We start from the raw sequence: 22,812 nt of genomic DNA, 5'->3' as shown, positions 1-22,812 counted from the left end.
TGGGCAGGCCCCAGCCTCCTCTCTCAGTTGTCCTGCAATCTCATCTTGGCCAAAGTAATGTCTCAGGAAATCAACCCTGAATATTCATTAGCAGGACTGATGGTGAAGCTAAAGCTCCAATACTTTGGCCACCTGATGGGAAGAGCTGACTCACTGGAAAAGACCCTGATGCTGGGAAGGATTGAAGGCAGGATGAGAAGGGGACAACAGTGGACGAGATGGATGGCATCACCGACTCAATGGACGTGACCTTGAGCAAGTTCCTGGAGATGGTGAAGGACAGGGAAGCCTGGCATGCTGCAGTCCATGGGGTCACAAAGAGTCGGACATGACTGAGGGACTGAACGACAACAAAATTTTCCTCTTGGAGTTTCAACCACAGGGGATGAATCGCCAATCCCTTTACCTTAGGAGGGGCGGTGGGGCAGCTACATCCTGCCTCAGTTTGAACAAGGAAAGATGGAGCTACTGAAATGACTAACACTACGAGTGCAGCTGAGACAGAGCTTGAAGCCCATAAGGGCATTTTAGTGAGATTCCTGTCGACTAATTCCGTTTCTGCATGCAGATGGATAGATCAGCAGACAGATAAACAGAATAAAAGAAAATGCACTTATTTCTCTACATATAAGAAATGAAAAATTTCCAACCTTGACTGAAGAGTTAATGAGAGTTGGAAATTCAACAGCATTGGAAGTAAGAAGATACTGGCAAAGAATATTGAAATATATACTGCTCTTTTAAAGCTAAGAAACCATGCTCTTCCACCTTCATTTTACTAAGAATTAAGAAAGTACAATCAGTTCCAAAAAAGACAACGTACAGGCTCAAATGAAATGGAGGATACAGCCAGGAATTTGATATTTAAAACCACACACGTCCAACAAATTAAGCCATTTCTTTAGTTTTTAGATTTGTATACTGATTAATCTCTTTTTCCAGCTTCTGCGTTTCTCTGGTGGCTCAGACGGTAAAGAATCCCCCTGCAATGCGGGACACCTGGGTCGGATCCTTGGGTTGGGAAGATCCCCTGGAAGAGGAACTAGCAACCCACTCCAGTATTCTTGCCTGGAGAATTCCACGGACAGAGGAGCCTGGCGGGCTACAGTCCATTGGGTCGCAAAGAATCGGACACGACTGAGCGACTTTCACACGTGATCCAGTCTAAGAAAAATGGGCCCAAAAGGAAAGTAATTCTTTTTTGCCGATTAAATTGCTCAATGGCTCAAAAGAGGAATACATTGGACTTTTTTTTGAACGAGAACGCGCAGTGTTGCCACAGACTCTTAACCTCAAACCCAGCTAGGCGCCCAAGGGGTTCTCCTGGGTATGGAAGCTGGGTTTCTGAGTAGCACCACCTGCTGGCCCTACACGCGTCTTACTTCCTTGGCCCCCAATCTCTCTCTCTGGTGGACTTGCAGTCTTTCAGAATTCTTCGGCACCTAATTACAAGCACAGCAAAATTAGAAAGATCCAAGCCGCGAAACTGCACGTCTCCAAAGATCCGAAAAGACGAGCCGCCTGGGGCGGGCTTCGGGGGCGGGGGGTGGGGAAATAAGGCGGGGGCGGGGCCGGCGCGAGCTCCCGTGGCGAGGCGCTGCTTCCGCCTCGCGCGGCCCCGCCCCCACGACGCGACCGGCGGTCACGTGACGGCCGCGCGCGCGCGTCCCCGGCCGCTGCGGGCTCGGAGGCCGAAGAGAAAAGACGGCGAAGCGGCTTCGGCTGTGGCCACAGAGGTGGGAGTCGGGGCGAAGCCCGCTCGAGGGGCAGGGTGAAAGTCAAGCCATTCCTGGGTCCTACTCGGGGAGAGGAGTGATGACCCCCGGCGTCACTTCCAAGCGCGGCACTCCCCGGGTCGTCCTTGCTCTCCGGGCCTGAGAGGGGCGGCGGCGGGGTCAGGGGCTGGGACGTGGGTGGACGCCCTTGGGCCGGCGCGGCCGCGGCAGTGGAGCCGAGCCGGCGTGGCACAGCTCAGCCCTTTCCGCCGCCCCCAGCTTGGGTGCTGTTGGAGGCAGGAAGACTGTGACGGACGCCGTGTTGCCAGTGGCCGCCGTAGCCCCTGCCCTGGGCGAGAGCCCGGAGCTGGTCACGGTAGGGGTGCGAGAGGCGGAGCAGCGGCCATTACTGCGCAGCCTCTTCCGCCGGGGTCCTCGTCGCTGCCTTCGATGGCAGCCCGGTCCCTTTCCTGTGCCCTCAGCGCGAGTGTCAGGCCTCTACATGGGGACTTTATGGGCCTCAAGATGTAGGGGCGGCGATGGTTGGAGGGGTAACCCCCTGCCCCCACCAACATCCCGTGCGGAGGCGTCCACCCGGGCCTTGGGTCCGGACGTACAGTTCCTGCATTTTGTTTTTCCGGAGTGTCTTTGGCATCTTTCTCTTCCCTCTCTCCCTCCTCCTGCTCAGTTCGTGGGTCTTGCCTAATCCGACGAGTAGTCCAGTCCCTCGTCTTGTATGGGTTAAAGGCCAGCACTGTTGTTAAAGCATCAGAACCGCTGAGAGGTGTCTCAGTACCCGCTGAGCCTCCAAAACCTCAGTGCATCTTAAAAGACGAGGCTGTTGCTTTGTTCTTCTGGTTGCTGGGTGCGGAGTTCTCTCCCTACCGCCCCCCCCGCCCCCCCGCCCAATCCCGTCTGAAAGGGTAAATGGATGTTCCATTGTGGCCGGTATTTTGTTTTCTGTGGGCACCTAGAGAAAGGCAGAAAAATTGTTTGAGTTTACACACACTTCTGGCAACTAGATCTTTTTTTCTTGATATTAGATTTAGTACGGCTTTCTTTCTGTTCCCTAAGTGCCATTTTACTGAGCACTTATTTCTCAAGTTTCTGAAGTAGGTACATTTTGTTTGTTATGTTTTGTTTGTTAAGTAATAGTGACACTGGAATTGAGAGAAGAAACCCAAGAAATGGTAGAAAAACGCATTGTCTTTGTGATTGACATTTTCAGGGGCCCCTCCAATGTGTGTCCTTTTTTTTGATTAAGTTCACGATTTTTTTTTTCACTTAACATATATATTTTACTGAATATATATTTTGACTTACGCTGTTTCAGGTGCACAGCAAGGTGATTCAGTTATACATACATTATTTTTGAAGTTATTTCTCATTATAGGTTATTACAAGATATTGACTGTAGTTTCCTGTGCTATACAGTAAGTTTTTGTTGCTTGTTGCGTATTTATTTTTTTAAATTAGAAATCCGCAATCTATGCATAGTGAGTCAAGCAAGGGGAATCAAAATGTCCTAAATTTTTTAGTCAAACATTCACAAGTTTTTTAAAATATGCCTGTTGTATATATGTACACAAAAGCTTTTGTACTACGCTTGATAAAGACTTGAGAAAAAACATCAAAAAGAAAAGATGGAGAAATTAGAAAATATAAATGAAATGGGAGCACTGAATATGAAATACAAAAAGTGAAACAAACTAGGTAAAAGTACAAGATCGTCATATAGTCCAGTTGTTTTTAAACATGACTGCTAATTAGAAACATATCTGGAGCTCTGGAGAAAAAAAGCAATACCTGGGCATTTATGTTTCTCAAAAAATTTCAAGATAATTCGGATATGCATCTGGATATTAAAAAGTGATTTAAAAAAGTGATACAGGTTTTTCTATTAAATCATAGTTTTGGTGATACAGAGTTCTATTATTTTTCTGTTGATCAATCATGATAAATAATATTAAGTGAGTAATAGTTACATAATCACAATAGTGAAAGATGTTATCAGTTTTCACAATCAATGGCAAGATAAAAGATAATTACAGTTGCAAGCCACAATAGGAACATGATTAACTTAACTATAAAATAATTATATACAATTTGGGTGGTCAAGCAGAGTGATGTGGTAAGTGGAAGTGCTTACAATGTGTATGATTTTAAAATAGGGTTTGAAAATATGATATATCATTGAAAGCAGTATACATTTCCAGAAATTGGAAGACTTAAGGCTATTTTGTTTTTTAATAAGTGATTCTATATTCATACTTTTAAAAGATGTGACATATAGGACACAGGAAGAAAATCACCTGCTCAAATAACAGGATTTATGATGTTGGCTTTGCTGTTTTTGTGACCAGCAAATATTGTTTGTGTTGAGTGTCTGGGAGTCTGTGGAGTGCACTAACAAAACATGAAAATACATCCAGTAATTTTAAAGAGCAAACCGGAAGAGTGAAAAACCACTCAAAAAATAGATTTTGGATGTGTTTGTTTTCGCTTGTACATCTTAAATTGGAGCGTTTGTTAAGCTCAGTCTTTGATTTAGAATTTTGTTTCAAATGGGCCAATGTAAATTGTGGGCAAAATGAAAATAATTCTGCAAATGTTTACCTGGTAGTAAACATTTGTAGAATTTTGTTATTTACTCATTGTTAAAAGCTTGATAGAATTATAATCATCAGGAATACTGTTCTTCCAAATAGCTGGTCATTAGACAAGAGTAAGAAAAGATTTTTTTTTTTTTAAAGGAAACATGTATCAACTGGTAAAGTATTTTGTTTTTGAATTATCAGAAGGATAGGGCAGATTTTTTTATTTTTTGAACATGATCTAAAAATGATTTCTCCATAGAAGGAAAAAAAAAACAGTATTGAATCTTCACAATATTGATCTGCTTAGAGAATATTACCTTATGTATTATAAATTTACTAGCATGAAACACCTGACATACTGTCAGTTGGATAGTTGCTTCTCTGTCAGTGTTGGTAAAGGCTGGTACTGAACCTTTTCCATTCTGTTGCCTGGTTTTTGATTGTGCCCAAGGAACCTGATTTTGTGCGACCAGCTGGATCAGAAACAGTCTTTCCACGGTATGGAAACCATCTTATTTACATTCTGCTACAACCACCTGTGCTTATTTATGCAGTGTTGAGTGTTCACGGCTTACTACCTTTTGGGTTAATTAAAACAACCTGTTGTTAAATGCCTGCTAATTTAAGTATTTAGAATTAGGGAAGTGCAGAATAGGGTGAAATAACTAAGACATGGGAATTGTGACTTGACCAAGGTCATACAGGTAATTAGCAGCAGAACCTTTCTTATTTACAAAATGGTTTCAGACCATGCAGCTTCTGTTTGATGTGATTAAAAGACACTATTCATTCAGTTTCACAATTAATGTTAAAATGCAAAGCCCATATTTTTGGGTGAGAAGTGTAAAGGTTTAATGCTTGGATATGAAGATTGTGAAGCCCAGAGATTGTCATACAGTAACTTTTTTATGGGAAATATTAAATGAAGTGGTGGAAATAATTCTTTAACAGAGTAGTGTAAAATATTGGACCCCATTTAGTAGAAGTGAGTTTTGACTGAAGACTTTTGTTTCCTAGTATGTGCTTTCTGTAAGCTGTTTTAACAGGAGATGAGAAGGAAAGCTAAAAATGGAAAAACGTTAGGGCATTTAGTTACATCTCTCAATTTGAGACTCTCTCTTAAGAAGTATTAAGATGTATCTGCTAAATTACACCCACTCTCTGTTCCTTTTACTGGTCCTTAATTTTTTTTTTCCTTTTTCTTTTTTGACTGTATAACAAAAGTTGTAAGATGTGTAATATTTTTCTTTTCTGTCACTGTTATCTTTTATGTAGAACATTTCCTGTTTTGTGTATTTTGAATAAAGAGTAATAACTTTTATTAAACATTAGCTGTTAATAATTGGAAAAATACAGAAAATCTTCAGATCTTTATAATTTGATATTTTAACTGTTACATGCTTATCTTTTCTTCGATTTTTTTAAAAAAGATATTCATTTATTTGAATCTATTATCTAAAAAAAAACTTGATCCATGACTGATTTGAAAAGTAGAATTGTAATTAATCCTAAATATTTTCAGAGAAAATAACAGTGGGTGCAAATAATAAGCTCATGAATTTGTTGAGTGGTCACAAATTACAAATAATACAATATTCATTTTCAGTTAAACTTGATTGGTTGAATGGGTAAATGATTTAAGTTCACTGACAATCTCTAAACTTTTATATATTTTAAAAAATAGTCTGCCACTTTTTTCCTTTAGAATTGTTAAGGTGCAGAAATAACTGATTTAGTTTCAAATCTTATTCTCTTTTTATGTTACCTTCCTAATAGTTTGTTTCTGTATAAATTTGCACCTTAAGAAGGAAACTTAACCCTTTAACTGATAGATGCATGTCAAAATATAATGGTAAATTTTACAGAATAATTCATAAATTGTATTTAGCTTGGTGATAATTTACAAATCATTCATTGCAGAATGAATTATGTATGTTTGAGTTATTTATGTTTGCCAAATTAATTGTGGTCTGCAGTTAGAATTACACTATTCTTTTATCTTTGGTTAAAAGTAAAAGACTCCCCCTCCCTCCCTTAAAAAATTATTTGATTTCAAATGTATAAGTTTTCTGAGGGCCACTTGACTGTCTGAATATTACATGTGACTATTCTGAATATTACACGCCATACCATATGTTGTGCCCAATTGGCATTACAATTCTCAGAGGCTAGAGTTGATGGATCTAATTGGTGGAATTGGGATACCTAAACCAGTCAGTTTTGATCACAGCAGAATATACAATTATTTTTTTAATCTATGCAAGCAAAGGTGTGAGTAAAGTAAGATGGAGTTCATTTTCTTTATTCAACAATTCTTGCACTAAATAGCAGGTTCTTTTTTTTTTAAAAAAAGACTGTTGGTATGCAAGACATTCTTGACCTGCATTGCAAGTATGCTAGCCACTAGCCACATGGAGCTATTGAGCAAGCTGTGTGGCTAGTCTGAACTGAGTTGTGCTATAAAGTAAAACATGCATCAGATTTCAAGGAGTGTACACACACGTACACACACACACGTATAAAATACCACATTAATAATTCATATAAAGTACATGTGGAAATGGTAATGGTTTGAATATATTGGGTTAAATGAAATGTACTCTCTAAATATGCTTGTTTCTTATTATTGTCATTAATAGAAAATATGAAATTACCTGTGTGGCTTGCATGGTATTTCTATTAGATAATGATATTCTTTGAGATACAGCACATTGAGAAAAATATTTTTTTAAGGATGTACTTGAGTTTGAATCTCATCTCCCAGTATTGATAGCTTTGTGAATTGGGGGCTGAATCCTTGTGGGCTTGGGTTTCCTCGTTTATAAAATTTCTCACAGAGTCATTTTGAGGATTCAGTGATATAATGCGTCTACTTAGTGACTTTCAATATGCATATGAAATACCTGGAGATCTGATTCTCTTGGTAGAGAGTGGGGCTTTGGATATTTGTTTGTAAAGAACTTTCAGGTGGTACTGATACTGCTGGTTGAGGACCACAGTTGTCGTATCTGGAAGTCTAGATTACTATATAGTTCATTTTCCTCCCCTCAGCTATTACTCATTTACAGCCAGCTTTGAAATTTTAGCCACGGGAGATAGTGATTGGAAAGGTCCCTATAGCTGACAAGATTTACTAAAATCGGTTTTATTCCTGGATTTTTATCTGCAGCATTCTGGAGAATTCACTGCCAGTGAACAATAGCTGGGTAAATTATATACTTGTCAAAAGATATAAAGATGGCATCAGTTTTATATTTGTAAATGTGGTAACTCCCTCTGTTGGATTTTAAGTTGTTTAAAGAAAAGATTGAAGTTATATACCTTTATAGCTTTTGTGGCTGGGTGCCTGTTCACAGAATGTAAATATTGTGTTAGGTGATTAAATGAATTTAGTTTTTCATTCATCCAAGAAATACCAGCTCAAGACAGCAACAACTGATTGGCAGTTGACTAGCCACTTAGAGATATAAGTAATCCTTACCTCAGGGGTCTCATGTTTTACTGGAAGAGTCAGAAGCAAACAGATAATTGCAATGCATATGATAAATTCAGTAATAGAATTACAAAATATAGGAGAAGGAACAGCTTTTCCAGAGGCAGTCAGAGAAAGGTAGTAGCATTCATAAACCTTAAAAGAAAGACTATACAAGTAGGAGGAAATACAGAATTACAAAGGGAAATTTGGAGAACTGAGTAATTTGGTGTAACTAGAGTATTAATCTATGAGTGGTTATGGGAGATAAATAAGAATAGAGAGTTATTCAGGTTTCAGGTCTTCAAGGCTGTTGAATATTGTCTGAAGAGCTTTACTTTTATTCTATAGGCTGGAGAGCCCATATATGGCTTCATGTATGGAGGGTTCATTTTTCTTTTTAAGTGTATCACATTTGGAGACTTAATGGGTTGATGCTGAAGCAAAATAATCAGATGGAGCAGTAGTCCAGTAATGGTAAAAGTCTGAACTAGGGAACTAGCAATGGCAAGAGAATGGAGGATAGATTCCAAAGGTGTTAGGACTAAAAGTTGACAATTTAATGTAACGTGTTGAAAGGGAAGTGAGAAAAATAATTTTGTATTTCTCTATTGGCACTCATTGGTTAAGGCACAGAAGCCGAGATGTCACGTTGTAAGATACATGCAGAGATGGGAGTGTGTAGAGTATGTGTAGATGAGAGAGATGTGAGAGAGCCAAGCATTCTCTCAAGAAGTTAAAATGGTTGGACTCCAGATTGGGCAGAAAAGGAAATAGGGTCAGGTATTGGAGAAAGGAAAGGAGGTGGGCAAGAGACTGGAGAGGCACTTGGAATTAAAGAGCAGGTGTGAGAATGAATGCGTAAGTGAGCTGGAAAAACCAGAGCTTGTGGTCTGAGAGTGAGTCTAAGATTCTAGAGAGGCAGCAGTTTTAGGTGGTATCTAGTTCCAAACGTGGCCATCATATTTTGTTGGGGTAGAGGGTAAAGTTTATTGAATTTAGGAATTGAAAAATAAGGACAGTGTTTCTCAAATTGTACTGGATGGACTACCTGCATCAGTATCACTTGTGAGATTCCTGGGCTGAGACCCATGTCTGCTAGCCTATGGTATCTCAGGTTAGAGTCTGAGGACGTGTGTTTCTAACAAGCAGTCTCTGTGGGGCAAGTTTGAGAACCTCTGAGTTAGGGGTTGATTGGTTTATTCTCAAGGATATTTAATAAATTCATAGTCAGGTGTCAGGAATTATAATAAATTGGATGACCAGTAGTGAGTTGATTGTCAGTATCTTAAGGGTTCAGAGAAGAGCTTTAGGAGATTACAGCCAATGGTTAGAGACTTCGAAGAATAAGTAGGGTTTTGTTTGTGTTTAAGAGTAATGATGTTAGAATAGTAGAATGTTTCCTATTGTCCTGTGTGCGAAAGTGGGCGGTTTCTAATATTTTGAGTAGACTATAGGAGGGAAGTGAATGATGGAGTCCTCTTTGGTGCCACTGAAGTTGTAGGCACTTAGAGAGTAAAGTGAAAGGGTTGTGGAGGGAAGTCAGGACGGTGGAGTCCTTGTCATGGAAAGACTAAGTTCTGAAGTCAGAGTAAAATAAAAAGTCAAGTTGTTTATAAACACTTTCTAGTCAGTTACTTTGAAAGGTCTTCAGTTTTGAGACAGATTACATATTGTTTGGTCTGTTCTGTTAAACATTTGGTGAGATATGCTGGCTTATCTTAAAGGGCATATATCTAAAAAATCTTAAACACTACCAAGTGTTTTAGGGAGATAGATTCCCACACTATAAGAGGTGCATGGAACTGAAAGAATAGTTGTCTATTCTGTCTTGTTACTGTAAAGCCTATCTCTGTCATCATCAGTATGTTCTTTGCAGTAAATGAGCCTCCTGTAGTGGGCATGAAGTGGACGGAGGTAACACTAACTGTGAAGAAAGAGGACTAATGACTGAGATAATGTTTTGGTTGGTGCCTCTGGATTTCCTGGACAGCAGGCATCTTGAGAAGGTTGACTTAATGGTTTGTAAACTGGGACATTCATATAGGTACCAGGAGGTCCTAGTTAATGTGATGACCTTGCGTTCCCACACATTACCTCCTGTAGGAAGGCAGAGGCTATGAAATACATATGTCCATACAGAACTTGTTTCACTTAAAAAAAAATTCTTTTTTCTTGTAAAATATAATCAGTTGGCCGTAGAGATGGGTTTATTTCTGCACTCTCTCTTTTGTTGGTGTATTTGTCTATTCTTATGCTAAAACCACACTATATACTGTAGCTTTGTAATAAGTTTGGAAATCTATAAGTGTGAATTCACCATCTTTGTTCCTTTTCAAAATTGTTTTGGCTATTTGGGGCCCCTTTCAATTCCATATGAATTGGAGGATGAGCTTCTTCATTTCTGGAAAAAAAATAAACTATTGGGATTTTGATAAGAATTATGTTGAATCTGCGGAGAAGGCAGTGGCACCCCACTCTAGTACTCTTGCCTGGAAAATCCCATGGACGGAGAAGCCTGGGAGGCTGCAGTCCATGGGGTCGCTAAGAGTCGGACACGACTGAGCAACTTCACTTTCACTTTTCACTTTCATGCGTTGGAGAAGGAAATGGCAACCCACTCCAGTGTTCTTGCCTAGAGAATCCCAGGGATGGGGGAGCCTGGTGGGCTGCCGTCTATGGGGTCGCACAGAGTCGGACACGACTGAAGCGACTTAGCAGCAGCAGCATGTTGAATCTGTAGATCACTTTGGATAGTTCTGTCATCTTCATAGTCTTCCAATCTATGAACACCAGTTGTGTTTCCATTATTTAGCTCTTAATCTCTTTAAGCAGTGCTTTATAGTTTTTCAGTGTGTAAGTCTGCACCTCCTTGGTTAAGGTATTTCATTCCTTCAGATGCTATTATAAGTGGGGATGCTTTCTTGATTTCTTGTTTGAATTGTTGATATAGAAACAGAACTGACTTTTTGTGCATCGAACTTATAAAGTGCACCTATGCTAAGTTTGTTTTAGGTTTAGCAGCTTTCTTTGGGATTCTCTGGAATTTTCTGTAGAGAGAACAGAGAAAATTTTACTATCTCTGCAAATAGATCTGGTTTTACTTTTTCTTCACCAATTTGTATGCCTTTCATGTCTTTTTCTGATCTGATTGCTCTGGCTAAAACTTCCAGTAAAGTGTTGAATAGCAGTGGGGAAAGCAGGCATCCTTGTCTTGAAATATTTCCACTTTTGAGATAAAATTTGCCACTGAATTTTGTTAAGTGAAAGAATCATACATAATTGACTAATTTTGTTGAGAAGTTGATGTTGAAATTTTTCTTTTGCAGCACAGGATGATCCAGCAGTGGAGGAGAAAATACTGCAAACTGGCTGATTGCTCATGAAGATGAGATTTTATTTTTGTGGCAGGCATCTGTGGGGTCTGTAATAGAAATGTAAGTATGGCATCATGGTTTTTACAAAGCTGCAACGAGTTAAATGACTGGTATAAAATGTAACAAATCAAGTATCAATTAGTTTTAATCAAACAAAATGAATGTTTTATATTGACTTTTAGATCTTTAATTGAATTGACAAGTTTATTCACATTTAATTGCTATTAATACAGGCTTCCAAAAAAAAAAATCTCTTCATAGGGAATAATCCCTATAAAAGTGAAACTGAAGACAGAAATTTGTACAAAGAAGGCTAAAAAACTGGAAACATCCCCAGGTCTTCTAGGTTCTACTTATTCTTTACATAGTAATTTATTTAAATAACCAAAGTTAATTTATTTTTTTTAAAAGTACATTATTGCATTTTAATTCTTTTTGGAGTCACTCTAGTCCCCAGTTTTACTAGTTCTATTTTCCTATCAGTTTCTCTTGGTGAAATATGCTTTAAAATGGTAACACTACCTCTGTCTTGGCCATATTGAACTTTAGTCTGTTATTGATGAAACTTTTTTACACAACATCATATTTCCATATTCCAAGTTGACAGTTTTGGTGATTACAGTAGTTAAAATACTTGACCAAAGAGTAACCCTTATAGATACTATTTCATATGTTCTCCCAGTTTGACATGTAACTATTGTTAACTACTTTTCCAGTATGATGCTTTGATTATATACTCCCATTAAAAGTATTACCGTATCATTTTTAGTGTTGAGAATTTTAATAAAAGACAAATGAAACCAGTAAGCATTTTTCTTTAAAATTGGGGCAAATATAGTTTTAATTTAACCCTGTTTACATGTTATCTGTCTGTCTATATACTTCTGTATATTTTTTAATCCTGTAGGTCGGATAGTCTGACCATCAGACTATCCCTGCCATCAAGGAATTAGACTGTAGTCTAGTAAGTAAGACATGTATATAATTAATACAGTGGAAGAAATACTATATTGAGGCACCAGTAAAACTTTCAGAACTGAGAGAATTTATTCCATCTGCAGAGTTCAGAGTAAACAGGGGAACTTTTGGTTTGGTCTTAAGGAATGAATAGAATTTTAACAATCTGAGAAAATTAGGAATTATTTTTCAAGCCAAAGGAATGGGGAAGGGCACAGCTGCCTAAATATCCAGGCATCTTAGGGGAGTCAGGGAACAATCCTATGTGTGAAGGTCAATGGGAAATAGAGACTTCACAGTTATTAAAGGGAATGAGTGTGTTTATTTGTACCTACTTGTTGCCTGGTGCTTACTGGATGTTTTACTTGGATTATTGAACTCAAGTCACAAGATTGTAGTAGCCTTATTTACTGATGAAGAAACAGAATTAGATAAAACTCATTTTCCCTGGGTCAGTGTTTACCAAATTTCTCAGAATTACCTGCTAGAGTACTTACTGAAAACGGATTTTTAGACTCTTAACGCAGATGAGTCCAAATTTCCAACAGATAGCACATCAGCTAATTCTTATCTTTGGAGAAGTTTGGGAAACACTGTTCTAGGTCAACATAGTAAGAATAAATGATGGATTTTTAACTAAGTCTTGTTCTACTCTGAAGTCTATCTCAGTGTACTTGAAAGTCAGTGCTTAGCAATTTTGATGACATTATGTAGGCAATAGAAAACTACTGAAGACTGAGTGGAGGAAAGACTAATTAGACATAATTAAACTGAGGAAAGATGAGAGGAAGAAAAGACTGAGGACAGGAAGGCCACTTGAGAGGTCAGTATTTTGTATAAGAGTGTGCCCAGGAGGCCAAAATTAAGGTCACAGGCTTTAGTAACAAAGGGGACACATCCTATAAAGGTTTTTGTTGCAGAAAAACAAAGTGGCCAAGGGATAGGGGAGCGCTGAGGATGACGGCCAAGTTTTATCCAAGATAGAGACCAAAAGAAGAGGATGTGGGTTTAAGGGAGTAGATAATTTTAGTTTTGGTCATGTTTGATTTCAGGTGACTGGAGAATATTGAGGTAGACCTTTTGAATACAGAATTGGAAATATAGCTCTTAGGAATCCAGAACAGTTCCAGATATTACATTTGGAGATATGAGATTTACATTCATACATATAAATTTGGAATATTCTGTAGATTGTCGAGGCATAAAATGTAATATTGAAAATTTGGTCACTCAGAGTCTCTGTGAGGAATACTGGTATTTCAGGGAAACTAAAGAAGGTGGGGGGTAAAAACCGATAACTGGGACAGAGTACCATCATGGAAATAAATAATATAAATTTTTAGACAGAGTCTGTGGTTAATATTATCATTTAGTGCAATGGAATCAAATAGATAAGACTGAAAGAGATCATTAGACTTAGCATGTTAGTTGATTTTGAAATTTAGGAATAGAATATTAATTGAAATCTTGGAGGAATTGGGATGGTTTAGCTTTGAAAGCTAGCAGTACTTCATCCTGAGCCAAGAGGAATAAGATAGAATGAAGATAAAGATAAATTTTGGGGAGTCATTCATACCTAATTTCTTAATATGAGGGTTCAGGATATCTCTTAACTAAGAGGTTGGGGAAGTTTTGTAACCGTCTTTGGGACAATAGGGAAAGAAAGGTGTCTTGGCTAAGTAAAAAGTAATTGATACCAGGCACAATGGTATCATTGGAATAGTATCATTTGAGTTCTGGGAACTCAAAATAGCTAATCAGTGTGTGGTGTTCACATATTTTGCACCATATATTTCACTACAATTGTGGAAATTTTCATAAGTTGAAGAGTAACTTTTGTAACTTCGCTCCTTGCTTGATCGTTTTGCAGATGTCTCCCTTGTGGCTTTTGAGAAGGTAGTCTCACTTTATTCCCCACTCTCCTCTGCTGTTCTTCTTGTCCACTGCCTCACTTAGAAATGTTGGAGTAATCCAAGGTTCTGTGATTAGCCCTTTTGTATGCTGTCTGTGCAGGTTTAATATGGGCATTCATCCATTTTCATGTCTCAGTAATCATGTATGTGTTGGTGACTCAAGAGACTTCTTTCTGTTTAGATTTCTTGAGCATACCTGTCCAGTAAACTCGACTGTCATCTGCCTGTCTTCATCTGAAGACTATAAATATCTCAGAGTTACAATGTCAGAACTCACCTCAGATTCTGAATCTTGATCATCCATCAGTAACTAAGTGCTTTCATTTCTATTTCCTTAGTATTTCATATGTTCTACTGTTAGAACCTTACATCTGTCCTTTCCTTCCCATTATCTTTTACCTGGATTATTATAAATTCTAGTTTCCTTTTGGCCTCATGCTGCCAAGTCTTCCTCCAAACTTCTGTCCAACTGTTGTTGATAAACTAGTAAACTGACTTGTCACTTCCTAACATAACTTTTCAGTGAATTCCTGTTGACTCCTTAGGAGTTAGTATAAGGACCAACTTCATAGAGATCCTTGAACTCCTTAAATTATATGTAAGATTTCGCTAAATTTTTAATAAGGCTGTGACCTAAAAGTGTTTAAGAACCATTTGCATTTAAAATGTTTAAACTTTATTAAGATACCATAATATAGAAGGTCTCTGCTGTACTTCTTTGCACAGTACTTTTCATCTATTCAAAATGTATCTATCCCCTCCTTGCTAGTTACCATTTCTTCCTTTGTACTCTCTGGTATCTGTTACACTTATCAAAAAATCATTAGGTAATGCAGCATTCTTTAACTTTGATGGCAGACTTTATTATGCATTTCCCTTCCTAGTGCCATGGGCATGGTAGATGCTCAAACACGTTCTCTGTTCAGAGTTGAAAAGGAATGAGAAGAAATACGTGACAGCTCTTGGAGCAGGTGATAAGATGTCATTCTTCTATCAGTCTGTGAAATTTCTTGTAACTTCCTGAAGCCTTATCTTTCCTAAAATTACTGATGGTGGTTCTTATATTTGAATAGACGTGGTTGTTTTAGAAACAATATGTAGCAGTTAAGAGTAAAGACTCTTGAAGTCAGATCACCTGGATTATGGAACCTAGATTTGAGGCTGGCTCAGTCACTTAATGAACTCTGACTTTGGGTATATCATCTGAGCTTTTTGTACCTCAGTTTCCTCATTTGTAAAAAGGAAAATAACAGACCCAGGGGTGTCTGTTCGTAGGGTGATATGAGGATTAAAGTATTGCACAAAATAGCTGCCACATACTATGCAATCAGTAATTGTTAGTTGTTAAATAGCTTACTATAATAAAACATGCATCAGTAGACATCCAACATAAATTAAACATCTACCAATTACAAGACACTGTACAATAGGAAAAGTTAAGAATTTTGTCTTAAGGACTTAGGAATGGTCATTGTTAAAATTTTAATGTTAAATTTTTAACTAGTATTAAAGTTCAGACTCTATATTCCAATAGAAGTAAAGATTTGAGGAATTTTTTTTTTTTTAAAGTCAAAGTTTTGGGAAGGAAGATGACATTCTTTTTTGATAGGTCTCCACAAAAGATGTTGTAGTACTTTATTATTTGTTCTCTTTCGTGTTTTTTAATTGAGTTCTGAGCCCATACTTTTAAAAAATCTGTTTTTCAGTGTTTGTAGTTTTTATTGGTGGCACAAAGTTGTTCAATACCATGTAAGCTAAAGATCTTTCTCATTTATAGTAATTTTATCTTTCTTTTGATTAGATGTCTTTAAGAAGATTAAACAAAATCTGAATACTTACAGATTTCCGCTGAATCTGCCTGTATCCCTCTATATTTGGTCTTGTTGCAGAGAAGTCTTAACTAGCATTAATAGACATTTTTTCGTCTCCCAGAAATATTTTACTTCATTTAGGAGAATGGAATTTATGCGTAAAAGTAATAATAGCACATTAAGGGTTCAGTTGGTAAAAAAAAATGTCTTGGGAAGTGAGTGATACATTTATGTTCTTCAGTAGAGTTGGACTAACTTCATTCCAAATTTCTACATATTAATTTAGTAACCAGGAAATAAATTCCCTTTTTAAAAATGATCTCTAAAGTTTCCTAAGACATTTATTACTTAGGGAATATTTCTCTTTAATTAGCACTCTCTTTATCAAGTCCTTGCTCTACAAAAGGGAAAGGGAAAAAAAGCATTTCTTCCTTACATATTCATATGATTGTCTGCACAAATTTAGCCTCCAGCCTATTTGAAGATCATCGAAGGCTTCCCAGGTGGCGCTAGTGGTAAAGAACCTGCCTGCCAATGCAGGTGACGTAAGAGATGCAGGTTTGATCCCTGGGTCAGGAAGATCCCCTAGAGGAGGGCATGGCAACCCATTCCAGTATTCTTGCCTGGAGAATCCCATGGACAGAGGTGTCTCACAAGCTACAGTCCACAGTGTCACAGAGTCGGACACGATTGAAGCGACAGGACACGTGCACGGAGTGTGTCTTACAGATGGGCAGGCTGGTGGTTTGGGTTGCTTCGTCTTTATCTTGTTACATATCTTAATGGTATCTTGTCTACTGCATGTACTTAATACAGAGTTATGTAAAAAGTACTTAAAGTTTTTCCTCCCCATGTCTTACTTGGGATACACTAGGAGTATACTTGGTGGGCTACACAGAATCAGAATTTAGTATTTGCTATGGCAAATTGATAGTTGAAAGTTGTTGTTCGGTCCCTAAGTCATATCGGACTCTTTGTGACCCCAGGGACTACAGCACAGCAGGCTTTCCTGTCTTCTGCTCGCTCCCAGAGTTTGCTCAAATTCACGTCCATTGAGTCGGTGATGCTATCTAACCATCTCATCCTCTGTTCCCTTCTCCTTTTGCCTTTATCTTTCCCAGCATCAGGGTCTTTTGCACTGAGTCAGCTATTCACATCAAGTGGCCAAAGTATTGGAGCTTCAGCAACAGTCCTTTCAAAGAGTGCTCAGTGTTGCTCTCCTTTAAGATTGACTGGTTTGATCTCCTTGCTGTCCAAGGGATTCTCAAGTCTTCCCCAGCACCACAATTTGAAAGCATCAATTCTTGAGTGCTCAGCCTTCTTCATGGTCTAACACTCAAACACTCATATCCGTACATGACTACTGGAAAAACCATAGCTTTAACTATACAGACTTTGTTGACAAAGTGATGTCTCTGCTTTTTAATACACTGTTTGGGTTTGTTACAGCTTTCCTTCCAGGCAAGCGTCTTTTAGTTTCATGGCTGCAGTCACCGTCCACAGTGATTTTTGGAGTCCCAAGAAGATAAAGTCTGTCACTGTTGCCATTGTTTCCTCTCCTAGTTGCCATGAAGTGATGGGACTGGATGCCATGATCTGTTTTTTGAAGACTTTGTAGACTTTGAAGACTTTGTAGACTTTCAAGCCAGCTTTTTCACTGTCCTCTTTCACCCTTATCAAGAGGCTCTGTAGTTCCTCTTCACTTTCTGCCTGTAGATTGGTAGCATCTGCATATCTGAGGTTATTGATCTTTCTCTTGGCAGTCTTGATTCCATCTTGTGATTCATCCAGCCCGGCATTTCACATGATGTACTCTGCATAGAGTTAAATAAGCAAGGTGACAATATACAGCCTTGACGTAATCCTTTCCCAATTTTGAACCAGTCTGTTCCATGTCCAGTTCTAACCTGCATACAGGTTTCCCAGGAGGCAGGTAAGATGGTCTGGAATTCCCATCTCTCTAAGAATTTCCACAATTTATTGTGACACACACAGCCAAAGGCTTTAGCGTAGTCTGTGAAGCAGAAGTAGAGTTTTTTCTGGAATTCCCTTGCTTTCTCCATGATCCAGCACATATTGGAAATTTGCTCTCTGGTTCCTCTGCCTCTTTGAAACCCAGCTTGTACATCTGGAAGTTCTCGGTTCACGTACTATTGAAGTCTAGCTTGAAGGATTTGAACAAAATTTTGCTAGCATATGAAATGAGGAGAATTGTATGGCAGTTTGAACAGTCTTTGGCATTTCCCTTCTTTGGGATTGCAATGAAAACTGACCTTTTCCAGTCCTGTGGCCATTGCTGAGTCTTCCAAATTTGCTGACATACTGAATGCAGCACTTTTAACAGCATCAGCTTTAGGATTTGAAATAGCTCAGCTGGAATTCCATCACCTCCACTACTTTTGTTCATAGTAATGCTTCCTACGTATGACCCACTTGACTTTCACACTCCAGGTTGTCCGGCTCTAGGTGAGTGACCACACCATTGTGGTTATCTGGGTCATTAAGACTTTTTTGTCTAGTTCTGTGTATTCTTGCCACCTCTTTTTATCTGTTCTCTTAGGTCCTTAGTATTTCTGCCCATCATGCCTGTCCTTGCATGAAATGTTCCCTTGTTATCTTCAACTTTTTTGAAGAGATCTTGATAGTTGAAAGTTCTTTAGTTGAAATAATGAAGCTTTAACCATCTTCTACCTGTTTTCTGATGATGTTTATCCAGTTTTATCTCATTCTAATGAGGGAACCAGAATTGTTTTGCCTTTTTAAGTATGTTACTTTCACAGTTCATGTCTTCCTCTGGGATGGCTATCTTTTTTTTGTTTACTTTGTTAATTATATGTTTACATTTATTTATGCATGCAAGAGTAAGACTCATATAAGGTATTGGTCAGGATAGAGAGTAATGCTTTTAGGTTGAAAACTTTCTTTTTCATAGATAAGGTAACTGCATCTAATGGAAAATTGATATGGATTAATTGAGGTTAATTTTACTTATAATACAACAGGGTTTGAGACCGTGTATCTTTTAAAAGTATGGCATTCATCCAAGTTGCACTGTTAGATACTTGATTTACATTTTACTAGACTTCTATTTTTCTTTTTAAAATTTTTAAATTTATTGGCCTTTCTTTTGCCCAGAAGGTACCTAGATAGTTTAGGATATGGACTTACTGTATATGAGATGTTGCTATTGTTTTTCCAAAGTAGTGATGAGCAGTAGCTCATTTAAACATTTTGTCTTACAAATAGAAGCAAACCTCTCTCTTACTCAGTTAAATTGTTACTTGTGGATGAAGGACTTCCTTATTTTTAATTGGGCCTTAAATGTGGAAATTAAAGATTTTTCAGAATTTTATTGACAGTGAATTTTTTTTTAATTGAAAGGGACAAAAGAATATATTGTTCACCCTTTCTATAGCTAATTTTAGTTCTTTTTGTTAGTAAAATGTTTCAAGTTATTCTGTGATTTAAATGCAGCAGTAGGACCTGATGAATGAAACCTAGTCAATCAGTGCCTTACAACTGTTTTCAGAGTTGTTTTTTTCTGAGAACAACATGCATATAGCTTTTGCCAATAAACAGAAAAGAGAGGAGCTAAATTCAGTTTAGCAAGTATTTATTACGTAGTGTGTGGCAAGCGTGTATTAGATATCTTAGAAAAGGGAATTGAGTTAAAACATGAATTTTCCCCATTTTACTGATAAGAAAACTGAAGTCCAAGAAGCATGGTGTGAGATGAAGCTGGCATGGGAGCTGGCATCCAGACAGACCATGCATGGCATATAGATCCTGGTCTCTAACCTGAAACTAACTTTTTAACAAGACATAAGGCTGGACCCATTAAAAGGCATATGCAGTAATTTAATAAATAGTGTTTACTTGATGACTTGGGAAGGGCAGAGATGGAGTGTAGTTGGATTTAGGGGATATTTAGGAGATAAAATGTAAGACTTGCTGATGTTTTGATGGGGAGGGGTTAGGAGAAGGACAGCTTCAGTGATGGATTTCTGGCTTGAAAAGCAAATGAATAGAGGTGTCTCCAGAGAGGCATTTAGGGAGTAAGTAAATAAGGAGGAAACAGATCATAAATTCAGTTTTTGTCCCTTTAAGACAGCCAAGAAGAGAGCTACAGTAGGCAGTTAAAAGATAGTTCTAGGGCTGAAACTAAAGACCTGGGCTGGTGATTATCAGTTTAGGAGTTGGTAACAATTGAAGCCATGAATGTAGATGAGATCATCTTGAAAGAGTACAGCAAGAAGAACATATGTGTGGTTTAGAAAAAGTCAGAAACAATAAAAAAGGCCATTAAAAGGTGTTTCACAGAGGGGGAATGAGATGACTGGTTTAACCAGTGTTTTTAAGATTATACAGCAGAGAAAGGGAGTTTCTAGGATTTCAGCTCTAGTCATTTTATATGGCCTACTTGTCAAGTACCAGAAGTACATTAATACATGGAAGTATTGCACAGTTGCACTTAGTGGTATCCTAAAAGGTACAAAATTTGTCACTTCTGTGATTTTTTATTTTTAACCATTTTTTTGTTTTTCTCTACTTTCCAGAGTGATTTTAAAAGTCTAGATGGATTGTATGTTTTAAAATCTTTGCATTTAGTCCTATAAGTTCTGTGAATAGAAATGGTATATTTATTTCAAATCTATACTTTGATTGTACCTTTTTATTTGTGCTTCATTGCCCCCTACAAATAAGAATAAATTCAAATCAAAAATATTTTTCTACATAAATTTTTCCTCTACTTTCAGTTTTGTGTCCCTATTGTCTAGGACATGACTTGCATATTATTGGTGCTTAATAAGTGTTTTCTGAATGTTCAATTAAGATTTTGGAAGAGTTAAAACAAGATTTTAGTATTATATGTATTTTCTCTCATTTTCTCAGGATGGCTGGCTGTGGAGAAATTGATCACTCTATAAACATGCTTCCTACGAACAGGAAAGCAAATGAGTCCTGTTCTAATACTGCACCTTCTCTAACTGTCCCTGAATGTGCCATTTGTCTGCAAACATGTGTTCACCCAGTCAGTCTGCCTTGTAAGCATGTTTTCTGCTATCTGTGTGTGAAGGGAGCTTCATGGCTTGGAAAGCGGTGTGCCCTCTGTCGACAAGAAATTCCCGAAGATTTCCTTGATAAGCCAACCTTGTTGTCACCAGAAGAACTCAAGGCAGCAAGTAGAGGAAACGGTGACTATGCCTGGTATTACGAAGGGAGAAACGGGTGGTGGCAGTATGACGAGCGCACCAGCAGAGAGCTGGAAGATGCTTTTTCCAAAGGTAAAAAGAGCACTGAGATGTTAATTGCTGGGTTTCTGTATGTTGCCGATCTTGAAAACATGGTACAGTATAGGAGAAACGAACATGGACGTCGCAGGAAGATCAAGCGGGATATAATAGATATACCAAAGAAGGGAGTAGCCGGACTTAGGCTGGACTGTGATGCTAATACTGTAAACCTAGCACGAGAGAGCTCTGCTGACGGGGCGGACAGTGTACCGGCTCAGAGCGGAGCTTCTGTTCAGTCTTCTGTGAGGCCCCAGACGTCAGTAGATGGTCAGCTAACAAGCCCCGCCACGCCATCCCCTGACGCGAGCACTTCTCTGGAAGACTCTTTTGCACATTTACAACTTGGTGGAGACAGCATAGCGGAAAGGAGTCATAGAGGGGAAGGAGAAGAAGAGCATGAATCGCCATCTTCAGGCAGGGTACCAGCACCAGACACTTCGATTGAAGAAACCGAATCCGATGCCAGTAGTGATAGTGAGGATGTATCCGCGCTTGTTGCACAGCACTCCTTGACCCAACAGAGACTTTTGGTTCCTAATCCAAATCAGACAGTATCTGATCGATCAGTGGCAGCAGGTGGAACAGTGAGTGTCAGATCTCGAAGGCCTGATGGACAGTGCACAGTAACGGAAGTTTAAATAAAAAAGTTTTCAGATCCATGCTCAAGATGAAAATGGTTATCTGTAAATTTCTGCCCATGTAACATTATACTCATCCCTAGTAGTGCATTTTGGGAGTTGGGGTGGGAAGGGGTATGGGAAGGATAGACCTGTAATTAAAATGTCTAACACATCTCTGTTGAGAAATTTATTTAATATAAGGAACTTGGGTGTTAATAGTTGAGAGCTGTTGAGTAATAACCCAGTTTTCTTGAGGTCTGTTTATTTTATAGTTTTTTAAAATATCTTCAGTTCTTTTGGCCAGCGTGTGTGTATTATCTGTGCATTAATGGTCCTCATCTGACTATTGCACTGGTTCATATTTTTCTGCATGGATTGACATAAAACCATCACTAAAATTTGGCACCTACAAGATGTCTGGTATCAGTATGAACAGAAAGCTTAATTAATGTGAGAACAAATGTGAATTTGTGGTTTTAAAATAGAAGAATAACAACTATTTAATAGTAAAGTTACTTAAATGGAAATGTAAAGAAAACAGCTTATAACCTATGTTTCAGAATCTTGTCTGTAACACACTTCATGGCATTCTCATAAGCTTTGCTGTCTAGTCCTTGTAGTTGGAGGTTTCTCTTGATCCACATTTTTTTTTTGATTACAGACTTTATAATTTAATAAATACTAGAATTTATCAAAATTAATCTGTCTCTTGTTTGAATCTGGAAGGGGATGGAAACATTTTGTGGCCAAAAGGTCACTAAAAAGGTGGTGGTTTGAATTGGTGGTGTATTCAGCTTACATGGTCACTTGCTCAGAAAAGTTTGATTTCTTCATTGAGAATATTTAAACAGTCTCCAGGGAATTTTCATGGAATAAATATGTGTGGAAATAAACCTAAAGCCTGTCTTAAATAACTTGATAGTAGAGGCTATGTCTATACTGGGTTTTCCTTGCCGGTCTTCATTAATGGCTAGCACTAATATGAATTAAATGGTAGGTTTATTTCTAAACAGCATTAGTAGATACAAACTGACTCAACACAGAATGTTGTAGAAT

At 38.2% G+C, this 22,812-nt stretch overlaps 1 protein-coding gene across 2 annotated transcripts; it reads left to right on the top strand.

The window, feature by feature from the left end:
• Positions 1-1,675: 1,675 nt before the first annotated feature.
• On the top strand, positions 1,676-22,453 carry RNF146 (ring finger protein 146). Of its 2 annotated transcripts, none has more exons than XM_081529793.1 (3): positions 1,676-1,736; positions 11,119-11,221; positions 20,736-22,453. In XM_081529793.1, coding segments are annotated over exons 2-3 (1,041 nt in total). In that variant the 5' UTR covers positions 1,676-1,736; positions 11,119-11,219; the 3' UTR covers positions 21,775-22,453. The 2 variants fall into 2 exon arrangements, with proteins under 2 accessions (XP_081385919.1, XP_081385917.1); XM_081529791.1 differs by having other exon boundaries at positions 11,114-11,221.
• Positions 22,454-22,812: the final 359 nt, after the last annotated feature.

Source organism: Giraffa tippelskirchi, chromosome 9, assembly GCF_054371585.1.
Source record: "Giraffa tippelskirchi isolate mGirTip1 chromosome 9, T2T-mGirTip1v1.2.pri, whole genome shotgun sequence".
NCBI lineage: Eukaryota > Metazoa > Chordata > Mammalia > Artiodactyla > Giraffidae > Giraffa > Giraffa tippelskirchi.
The sequence above is the reverse complement of the archived record's forward strand: the minus strand, read 5'-3'. Positions and strand labels throughout refer to the sequence as shown.